The sequence below is a fragment of the Canis aureus genome, chromosome 22, assembly GCF_053574225.1.
Source record: "Canis aureus isolate CA01 chromosome 22, VMU_Caureus_v.1.0, whole genome shotgun sequence".
In the NCBI taxonomy this organism is placed as follows: Eukaryota; Metazoa; Chordata; class Mammalia; order Carnivora; family Canidae; genus Canis; species Canis aureus.
In genome coordinates, this window is record NC_135632.1 from 39,562,845 (window position 1) to 39,574,933 (window position 12,089).

General features: G+C 34.3%; 1 protein-coding gene across 2 annotated transcripts in view; it reads left to right on the plus strand.

Moving 5' to 3' along the window:
- STT3B (STT3 oligosaccharyltransferase complex catalytic subunit B) overlaps nucleotides 1-12,089 on the plus strand; it is a 107,604-nt gene that overhangs the window by 2,360 nt on the left and 93,155 nt on the right. The window contains exon 1 of one of the 2 annotated variants that reach the window (XM_077865544.1): nucleotides 6,023-6,057. The exons of the other annotated variant lie outside the window; for it this stretch is intronic. Within the exon in view, the coding sequence (XP_077721670.1) occupies nucleotides 6,029-6,057 (29 nt within the window). The 5' untranslated portion in view covers nucleotides 6,023-6,028. Of the gene's footprint in view, nucleotides 1-6,022; nucleotides 6,058-12,089 lie in introns of those variants that run through there. 2 annotated transcript variants of the gene reach the window in all.

The following is a 12,089-nucleotide window of genomic DNA, read 5'->3' on the forward strand; positions in this document are numbered from 1 at the left end:
AAAGTTGCCTGTTTAGATTACAGCAGCAGAAGTGCATGGTGACCCAACATGAAGGGTAACAAAAATTGTGAATAGTTATTTCTGCAGAGAATATCTTTTTTGTAAAGGCCGGATATTGTTTAGTAAGAACTTTGAGGCTGAAATTAAAGATTGCAGAAAAATTCACAACTGAATGATACAAGGTGATTTTTATTTTCCCTTATTTTGAAGGAAGATTAGAAATCTGCATCAAGTCAGCCAAAAATTACTATTGAAATTGAGGATTGTAATTATGAAGTCTTAATCAGGTTGCTTCACAGATAGTATTCCTTTCTATTTTTTTTAAAGTATGGCAGAGAATTATAAAAGTCGATCTTTTTCAAGTTTCAAGAATATGCTTGGAGAGCATAACCTTTTTTTAATCCATGTGAAAATTTCTTTCACTTCTATGTTTTCATGTATAGAAACACATTTCAGAAATACTGTCCTTTAGCTAAAGGTATGAAATTTGAACTTTATTCATATACACTAATTTAAAGGTGTATATGCACCTGTTTGTTCTTAAAGATCTACTTAATTTAGGTCTTCTGCTTACTGGTAGTTTTGATATTTATATTTTATTATATTCTTGATTAAATGCTCCTGTTTATAATGTTAGATAATTGTCGTTAGTATTAAACAGTCGTTTTTTTACAATAAAGGAATCGTCCCTATCCCTTACTGTGAGCAGAGATTTGCCATTATAAATTTAATGTCTAGGTATAATTTGGGTTGACTTAATGAGAAAATTAGTTTTCAGACCAAAAAAAAAAAAAAAAAAAATTCCCTAGTTTGCTCACTTTTGTTTTTTTCATGTCTTTTGAAGATCTCAAGTAGTTAGGTATCTCATTCTTATAATCCATTCTTTTTGAAAAATTTTGAAAAGGGTTAGATTGTCTATCGTTATTACTTTGGATTTTTAAAGCAATTTTTCTTCAAAGCTACTAGGAGTACCAACAGTGTGATCTTTAATCCTAATACTCTAGTGTTACACTACCTTCGGAGTCTCTCAGATTACTATTTTAACATACAGCAATGACATGAACTTTCAATAATATTTAAACATTTCTTTCACATTTTATATCAACAAACCAATTTATTCTGGCCTTCTCTTCCCTTTTTTCATATCTCTGTTACTGGCTTCATTTCTGAAGTCTTTTTAGTGAAAAGTTTACTTTTTCAGTTTGATTGAGAGTTATTTCTATAATTTACAGTAGTTCTCAAATTGCGTAAGACTCTAGTTAGCTGCCAGAGGTGACTCATTGTCACAAAGTTATACTTGTTTTTTAAATTTGTCACTCTATTTATTTTATAAATCTTACAGTTTTATAAGGGTTGATATATAACATTGGATATTATATGTTTACTGAATTTTAAAGTACACTACCCCCCCCTTTTTTTTTAGAACTTAGCAACATTTGTGGTATGATCTCCTCACCACTTTAGTAATTCCCCCCCCTTATCAGTTGAGTTTATCAGACATGAGGAAGCAGTTTGAGAATATGTTGTCTGTACTTGCCAAACATTTGGTTGAGCAACTAGTTTAACAGCGCCTAATTTTATCTTTTTATCTGGAGCAAAATGTAATTTCTACTTACTTTTGTTGCGACTATTAATACTTTTACATTATATTAACCAAATACCTTTTCCATAACTGCTCTTGTTCAATTGTGGTAGCTTTGCCCATAGCTCCCTATGTAGGGAGAGCTGCCTTTTCCCTGCCTGCACAAGTTGCAGTGGGTTCTCCTTAGAGCCCTTGAGAGAGAATTCTCTGAGCCTCTCTGAGTTTTGGCTGCTGTTAGCTGTAAAAGGGCGGCAGACGTCTTTTTGCAGGGCAGAAAGCTGCAGTTTAGAATTGAAGCTTAGAATATAGTTTTTCGAAGAAACTATGATATAAATAGATTAATTAGTGCAAACATGTTTTCAAAGGATTGATAAACCTATGGAACATAAGCTGTTAGTGAGCTGACAACTAGTTCCTACACTTTAAGGTCTCCATGTTTTTCTTCACTTTGCAGATGAAAAAAAGAGGCTATTGACCTCAGTTCTGAAGAAGACAAAAGGGGTAACAAAACCAGCTCTAGAAAAAAACATCTCAAATCTTAAAAAGTTACTTGGACTGTGGCATCATTAACAGCAGTCCACCTGCAGTTCAGAACAGGTATACAGTTACTGGATTCATTGTAATTTACAATTTTTCTAGCCTTGAGCTTAAGATCATTGTAAGTTACAAGAACACTTAGGGTGGAGGTTCAGGGAGTGTCTTGAGTGGCTACATTGGATAATAGGATCAGACCTGCTCCCATTTGGTGTGATGGTTCTTATAGGTAGTAATCATAGGTTTCATAAGACATGTGGTAGTAGGTCCTGGGATGTTAGGATCTGACAGCAAAGAGTTTGGAAATTTTCCTTTTTGTTCGGGATTTTCATATTTTGAGAGCTTAACTTGAGTAAGACTGCAGACCTCTTACTGCTGGGAGTAGTTTGCCTAAAGATAACACTGGTTGTAGACCAAGCATTAGAAGCTCCTTATGGGCTCTGACCTCGTTGTTAACGAATATGGGGGAACTTAATAGCCTATCTATACTTAATCTGATTCTGATTTTTATGCTCCCTGTAGGTTATGAGTATTTTGGGATATGAGAAAATGTTAAAAGTTATCTTCATTTTAATATCTTAGTATTTGTCAGTGCATATGTGCTCTCAGAAATATTGGCAAGATTAATATTCTAGAGTGACAATCATATTTTTACTTACTTTGAAAACCTAATGCTCTTAGGGACCATACTACTGTTAACCCAAAGTATAAAGCATCCCACAATTCAGCAGATTAGTACATTGCTAAATTGTTAAATTCTAAAAATTTTTGAGCATACAGAAAAGTTGAAAGAATTTTATAGTAAACACTTCTCAGCACCTAGATTCTGTAGTTCGTGTTTTACTTTATTTGCTGTCATATATTTCTAATACTGCTTTTAAATTCTGCTTGTAGACACTGATAGTACATCATTCACTGTAATATGAAGAGTGTTCTCTTTGTTCTCCAACTCCATGATTAAGAGGATCTCTTATTTCTGGACAACATTTGTTTTCTAGATTACTTGAACATAATGAGTACAAATACTGTTTCTGTATCATCCTCAATTGGACTGCAGGTTAGAATCAAGATTTAATCTTTCTAGATTTTGCTTAATAACTTACTTACCTGAGTACATCATAAGTTAATGCGGGTCTGTTAAATGACTTGACTTTGCCAAATCTGATGTCTCAGAAGAAACTCTTTAAGTTGTTAGAATGGTATGATGTTGGTTTTATTAGACTTAATTTATTGTGGAGCACCTAAATTCTTTTTGGGTTATTAGAAGCCTCTTACTGGTCAGCCTGTTGCTTACTCTGAGTCATATTTATGCATTTTTTTTTTTTTGCCATGTTTTGTCCAGATGATAATGCAAAAGTGACTTCTTTTAGTCCCTACAATAAATAGGAAAAAGTGAAAACAGTTTCAAATAATACAGGACCTATAAATACATGCATGGGCCAAAATAATAATGTTGAAGGGGAAAAAAAAATGTAAATGGTTAACCTGCTACCCCATCTTCACTCCTTTACTGATTCTGGTAGATATTTTTTGTTTGTAAATCACTTACTCTTTTCTGAGGAAGTTTCTGTATCCTCACTGGACCTACTTATGACATGAATAATTTCCAGGGATATAGAAATTGATATAGAAGGTGTCAATACAATACCATGGGATTAAAAAAAGTGTTAGATGGAGGTAAGGGTTGGAAGAGATAGAAGCAATTGCCAGAGGGCTTTCATTTTTAGGTAAATATTGATAAACTGGCATGTGTAGACTGAAATTTTATTTCTTTGTAAAAAGAAACTCTTAAGAGTTTCACATGAAAGGCATCTAAACATACTTTGGAATATAGCCTGTACATAAGTTGGTGAATGCCTTTGTGTTGGTCAAGTTTATGCTATTTTTAGAAATATACTTTTCTATAGAATTGTGACTGCTACAGTAATTAAATTGACTATATCATCTGTGAACATTTTTTCTGTTCTGTGGAACTTAGTGTTGCAGGATAACTTTAATAAACATTCTAAACAACTTGATTTTAGATCCTAGAATTGAGGAGATAAGGTAACATCTTTTATTTCTGTAGATAAAAGATACTAAGATATTCCCCTAAGAATTGAATAACACAGGTCTGCTTGTCTCCAAAGTCTATGTCCTTTTTACTGCATCCTCTGCCTTCAAGGCAGGCTTAAATGAAAGTGTCCTGCATTTAATTTATGTTTTTTAATCAGCTGCCCTGATCTAAGTCTTAACATATTGGCCTATCAAAGTGCTTGGGCACAATCCATGCCTAGCTAACTAAGCTTACTAGTTGGATGATGGCTAATTTGTTTTGATGCAGAGAAGAGAGAAGAGTTGATGATGACTTCAAGTTTTTAAACCTGAATGACTAGGGAGTTTTCAGAGATGGAGCTTTTAAGGGGAATAGCTGAATGAGAAGAAAAGATGAATGAATCCAAGTGAATATTATTTTTATTCAGATTTATTTGGTCTGTAAAAAGTTCACTATAAGAAGTTTGGAAATATTAAACCATTCCAGTTAAGAGAATTATGGGGTGGAAGTTCAGCATAGACCCAGAATTCTATAGCCTACAGGACTTCCAGAGTATATGTTGGCTTGGTTTGTTTTCAGGGCTTCAAAGTAGCTGAACACCAAAGGAGTGAAGTACTTTTTTTAAGGTTGTAGTTTGGTTAGATACTTTTCTATTTTCTTTGCACCTTTGTTTGTATTAGAGGGAGTTTTGTGAGAAGTTGTTTGAAAATTGTTACTTGAGAAGATGAAGGGAAGCTAGTTTCTACCACTCACTTTAAATTGACAATATTGGAAATGTTGGCAATTCAAGTTTAGCTATGAAATCGTTTTTATGTGAAGTTTGACTTTTTTTTTTTAGAAATGGTGATATAGAAAGATTGTGTGCTTCAGTTATCTGTAATTTCATTGGGTTTAATGGTTTCCATGCTTTAAGTTTTCAAATATTTTTTTACTTTTTTCTTCATTCCCATCTAAAGAGAAAAATTATAAAGACATAAAGAAAAATTATGTTTATATTAGTAAAGTATAAATGATTAGTTGATAACTAAATTGATAATGTTTCTTTTGAGGTTTTCTTTTAGCTACTTTTTTATGCCTTACAGATTTATCAGCTATTCTCCCGTAAAGATTTTTCTTCACAGGGCATTATCAGCTATTCTCCCGTAAAGATTTTTCTTCACAGGGCAGTGTTCTTTCCTTCAGTGATATCTAGCAATCTTTCTACGCATGACTTCAGATGAATTTGGTTTTTAAACTTAAATTGGGTCTTTCTCTCCATACATAGATATCCATGGATAGATAATATTGTAGCATATGCTATGTCCTGTACTATCTTAAAATGTAGTAATTCATAATTAATTTCTAAAGTTCTCATATATGCACAGCTTAAATAATTGTTTATTGCTGGCCAAATGTGTGGAGTGGCATTGGTGAAAAGAATCAAGGAAAACTCCCTTGTGACCGGAAAACTCCCTTGTGACCGCCATGTTTATTTCATGCCTTTTTTTTTTTTTTTTAATTGAAGTATAAATGACATAACATTATATTAATTTCAAGTGTATGGCGTAATGACTCTCAGTATTTGTATACATTTTGAAGTGATAGTAAGATGTTAAAATTTGTCACCTTATAAAAGTTACAAAAATTTTTTTTTCTTGTGATGAGAACTTTTAAGATCTACTTTCTTAGTGGTTTCATGCCTATTCTTAAAATACCAGTAACTCCTGAAAGTAGAATAAATTCTATTTAAGTAGGTTTTATTATTAAGGTAAATTATTAAACCATCTTACTACTTGTATAATCCACAGGAACAATAATGGAGCGCAGAATTATTGGAAGGCAGCACTCTTGAAGTTTTTGAGATACTCTTTGAAAATGTCTTAAATGTTTACATAAGCATGAGAAAAATGTTCTGCAAAGGCTTTTGGTGAGAAAGTGTTTGGTTTCAGTCTTTAAAAATTTTTTTTCTTTTATGGTGAAATGTAACACATTCTGAAAAGTATACAAACCTAATGTACAATGTAATGACTAATTATAAGATAAACACTCATGTGATCATCACCCAGATCAAGCAATAGAAAATATTTGCCACCACCTCAGAAGCCTTGATGTGTGCTTGCCTTCCCTTCTCCCTTATATAGTAATTACATACTTTTCTTCATAGATGGTACAGTTTTGTGTGCATTCCTAAATAATATAATTTAGTTTTGCCTATTTTAAAACTTGAGATAAATGCACTTACAGCCTTTGTGTCTTGTTTTTTTTGCTCCACATTGTATTTAAGATCCATCTTCGTTGATCAAAGGGTTGTGGAGAATATGTGGCAATAAGATTTAGCAATAATTTGATTAACCAGGCTTCTTACCCCCCCTGAGGAGGTTGCCTGCTCTTTTGCAGCAGGAAATACCTGTAGGAAAGGGAAAGCATCCTTCTCTTCACTTGAGATCAAAAATTATCTCAAGATTGATCTTTTGAGCTGGAGTCAACCTTGTCTCCAGATAACCTTGACAACTTTTCAAAAAGTACTAAGTGGCCAGAGAGATTCAGTCTTTTAACTAACACTGAGACTACAAGAAAGAGAGGGTAAAAGAGGAGACATCGCTGTCTTTGAAGAGACAAATGATAATCAGATAAATGCAAAAGTATTGCTTTTTAAACTATGGCTTTTGCCAACTATTGTTTACTTTAAGGTTTATATATTGAATTTTATATAAGGTAGGGAGTAGTTCTTGAAAGAAAGAAGGAAAGAATCTTGAAAAGGGATCTGAGCTGAAAGGAATTGAGAACTCCAAGAATGGGTTGTTCAATATGTTGGTATCTTTGTAAAGGATTACTCTGTATTCTTCTTCCAGTCTTCCATGGCTACCTTATTTTTCTTTCCCATATCTTTATTTCCTTTATTGATTTAGTAACTGTCTTGGTCTTCAGGGAGAATAGGGGAGGTTTGATAGTAGGATCCTTTCAGAAACTGTTCTCAGGGGATAAAAAGTTTTATTCAAAGAAAAAAAAAAAGTTTTATTCAAAGAATAGTAAAGGTCAGGCATTAAGTAATATATACAATTGTTGAATCACTACGTTGTACACCTGAAACTAATACAGCATTGTATGAACCTTCATAACGGAAGTCTTCAGTTAAAAAAAAGAATAGTAAAGAGAAGGTCATGATTCTTTATCTAGGAACTTGAAATCTGTTGTAGTGAGTGTGGAAATTTGGCTCTATGGTAGCAAATGATAAAGGATATTGGAAATGCATTTTAGCCTGTAAGCTTTTCTTTTAATTAGAAAGCAGTTCTTGAGTGAAATAGTAAACATGAATGCTCTCTAATGCATGTCTGTTTATTGGTCGGAATGATTTTCATAAAATTTGGTATTTATCTGCTGTCCATTAGTAAGTAATCCATACTACATGAATGGGTAACAGTTGATCTCTTCTGTAAACAAATAAAGGCTTGTTTACCGTAGGTAATGCATTTTTGAAGAATTTAAATCTAGGACTGCCTTTCTTCAAACTCCCAAGTTAGTCAGCTAGAACAGTATTTCTACAGAATTCAAACTTAAAATTTAAACCCAGTATCATAAGAAAAGTATACACATGCTTATTATCCCTTCTCACCTATATCCCTTGTAATAATAAATGCCAGAGAGAAATATGAATGACTTTGATTTAGGCTGTTTTTGAATAATGGTCCAACCCTAATGATTTAAGCTTCTTTAACACCTCTAGTATTTGTCTTGTTTGAATTCCCCAGAGAAGTAGGGATAATTTTTTGAAATGTGTTAACTGTTAGGAAACATGTCAGCCATACATCTTTGAGCAATAACAATCTAATATAGTTTAATTTGCCTTGTGTGAGAGGTATGGATACATATTTTATTGATCAATATAGAACAAACTTACTTTGGTTAAATTTTATTCAGGGCCCTTCATTTAACCAAATAGGCGAGAGCCATTTTGAAAATTTTAACATCTGTACAATGTAAAACACTGAAGGGGATTTAAGTTGTTATTTGTTCTTTGCCTAAGGTGGTAAAATACTATTATGGTGATAAGGTTCTTATTTTCCTCTCTAATGAATAATATTATTAGTAATTTACCATAGAGAGGTAAGATCCTTTAGGGTAACAATATCATTTCTAATCATCCTAGAATATCCTACACTGTATTAGGAACATAGTGGGTGTTCAATTTATGTTAACATGGATTCTTATCCTTAAAGATAACCACATTTGATAGTAATAACCCAGGCAGTCTCTATTGTGTAATACCTTGATAAACCTTGGATTTGATTGTGGTATTTGATTGAATACTGTGATTCATAGTAAGAAATACATATTTGGTCTTCATCTTCATTTCTGGCACAGAGCTCCTGAAACCTTTGTAATTTTCGAAGTGATGAGAGTGGAAAAATGGTATCTTTTGTTATGTTATTAATGCAGTGACTTTGGAAAGCCCTTAGGTCACCTAAGGATGGTGACTGGTTGGTTGCCAGTGAAACCTACCTACTATGTGATTAGGAGAGTTGGAACTAAGAGTCCTTACCCCTTGATCCCTGGATAGGGGGGAAGGGCTGGAGATTGAATCACCAGTGGCCAATATAATTTAATCAGTCATACCAATATGATGGAGTCTTCATAAAAACCCCCCAAAAGACAGTTTGGAGAATTTCCACATTTGTAAATATGAGATTTGGAGAGGGTAGTGTACTCAGAAAGGGTGTGGTAGCCTTATGCCGCTTCCCACAGATCTTGTCCTATGAATCTCTTTTGTCTGGCTGTTCCTGAGTTCTATCCTTTTATAATAAATAGGTAATCTAGTAAGTTAAATATTTTCTCTTAGTTCTTTGAACAGCTCTACCGAAGTAGTTGAACCTAAGGAGGGAGTCCCTGGAACTTTTGGTCTATAGCTAGTTGGTTAGAAGCACTGGTGACAACTTGGACTTGTGATTGGTATGTAAAGTGGGATTTGGGAGGGCTAGGGATATCAGTCTTGTAGCACTGAGCCTTTTGGGATCTAACACTATCTTAATGTCAGAATTAAGATGATTTGTAGGACAAAGGTGTTGGAGAATTGTTGGTAGGGAAACTCACCACTCCCTCCTTGGAATTTTTGATGAACCTCCTAGTAGTGAATGTCATAATCTCACCCTCAATAAAGGTGTTGTTTTAATCTTATAGAGAAAGTTGATGATGCAGAAAGGAGGTGATAATGCTAATGGAAAAATAATTTGTGAGCGTGAGTGATTGCCATCAGCAATTGGGAAATGGCTGGCTGGCTGAATATCTTAGGAGAACTTTAGGGGAGGGAGATTTTAGTTCAATGAGTATTTTTTCCAATGCAGATAAGTGTCTCAAGTTTTAACTCACTGTTAAGGAATATGGAATAAGAAAAGAGCAACCAGTTAATGCTTTTAACTTTTGAGTTGAGAAAAGACATGTCAGCAATAAAAGTAAAGTTTACAAGATGGCATTTTGTTTGAGCTTGTTGAGAAATATATCTTTTTTTTTTTTTAAAGATTTTATTTTTTTTATTCATGAGAGACACACACATAGAGAGGCAGAGACATAGGCAGAGAGGGAGAAGCAGACCCCATGCATGAAGCCCGACGTGGGACTCCATCCTGGAATCCCGGGACCTGGGGGACCGCTCCCTGAGCCGAAGGCAGCCGCTTAGCTTAACCGCTGAGCCATCCAGGCGTCCTGAGAAATATATCTTGATGTGGAGGAGTAGTGAGAATACAAATGATCATTGGGTATGTAGGCATTAAATTCATACAAATGATGAGTTTGGGTGGGGTTGGATTAATGATCCATTTAGTTTCTTGGCTCTTGATTTATTTAACTCTGATTATAACATCCCCCACCCAAAAGTACAGCATTCCAATGAAATCTTTTATGAGCCAAAAATGCATAAAGCAACCATAAATCTATGTGGAAAGTTTTTGGGGGGGTTCCCAGACCCAAAAAATAACCCCACACTTTTCTGATGCACAAGAGGCATAGGCTTAAAGGATGCACAAAATGAGAGAGAGACAGTTGCTCACAGACAAAGTTCAAAACTATGGTGGCTTGATGCTGAGTATTGTTCCCAAGGGATGGAGCTCATTGATGGTGCCATTCTTGCTACTTAGGATGCAGGCTGCCTCCTTAATGGCATGCTGCAAAATAAACACTGAACACTGTTTTTCCTTTTTACCATTTTCCGTAAAAGTGAAAATTCTTATCGAGAGTAGGTACTCATGTAGATTGGTGTGGTAAAGTTGAAGGCAAAGTGGCGGTAGAGGAGCGGTAGAGGAACTTTCAAAAAGCTGGGGATACCTGTACTGGTAATTAATATGGAAATTAACACCTTAGGAAGCCATCACAGCTCTGACTGATTTCATTTAAACTTACCACAAGAGGTTAAAGGGTACTAAACAAAAATACTCATTAGGGATGGAATGAATTGCTTGTCTCCAAAGTGCCTGCAATAGAAATAGCTTTGTTGTGTCTAATCACTGGGAGGATCATTGAATATTGTAGATCCTGAGAGTTAAATAAGCCAAAATATAAAGTCTTTACCTTTTTTTCTTTTCTTGGTTTATTTAAAACATCTCTGTACCCTGTGTGGGCCTGGAACACATGACCCTGAGATCAAAAGTCCTGTGCTCCTCCAACTGAGCCAGCTTGGTGCCCAAGCCTTTACCTTTTATTTTTTATATTTTTTTAACTATCAAACTCTAACAAAATGACTGGTCAGCTCTTTATACTATTCTGTGTAATAGTAGTAACATTCCTGTAAATCCTAAAACTGATATGTTGTAATGATCTCACCGGATGTTTTTGTGTACTTCTTAAAACTGTTATCCATCATTGTGCCTTTAAGTCTGTTATAGTGAACAGGATTCGTTGAACATACTGACAAAATATTGCATATGTTCTTAACTGAAAAAAAAAAAAGATTCATGGAAGTTTAATTTTAAAATCATTTTTACTCTACACCATAGCTAAAGAAAACTTTATTTTAATAGGCTAATAAGCAGCTTTCTGGCATTAGAAGGAACGGGATAATGAAATAATATGTGAGAAATGAGATAAATCTAATCTTAAATATAAAGGCCAGTTATTCATTCAAAATAGAAAAATTAGCTTGAGAAGCAACTAAAAGCTTTTTTTTTTTCCCAAGATATATTTATTAATTTGATAGACAGTGCACACATGCAGGGGGAAAGGCAGAGGGAGAGAATCCCCAAGCCAACTCCACAACTGGCACAGAGCTATAAACCATGCAGGGCTCCAACCCATGACCCATGAGATCATGCCACCCGAAACCAAGAGTCCAATGCTTAATGGACTGAGCCACCCAGGCACCCTGCAACTAAAAAATTTTTAAATATTTTTTGAAGGTTGTTAAAATGAGTGGCTCACTTAGAAAGGGGGATCTTTTCTTTTTATTCAGTACACTTTATTTTGGTTGTTTAAAATTTACCGCATTTAAATAAGGTATAATATAAACAGCATTTAAAATAAAAATTTTCCTTTTGAAGTAAAAATAATTCTAGACCTTTATTTTTTTTTTTATTTTTTTTTTATTTTTTTTAAATTTTTATTTATTTATGATAGTCACACAGAGAGAAAGAGAGAGAGGCAGAGACACAGGCAGAGGGAGAAGCAGGCTCCACGCACCAGGAGCCCGATGTGGGATTTGATCCCGGGTCTCCAGGATCGCGCCCTGGGCCAAAGGCAGGCGCCAAACCGCTGCGCCACCCAGGGATCCCAATTCTAGACCTTTAAAAAGATTGTAGTAAGTACATGTTAGAATTGTTGGATATGAATTGCAACATAATAAAAAGATGTAAATCTTTATAAATCAAACTATTGAGAAAGCATATTACATATAAAATGTATATGCTACATATGTAATTATGAAGATAATGATAAACACCTATGTGAAACCCCTACCCAACTACAGAACTAGGGCAT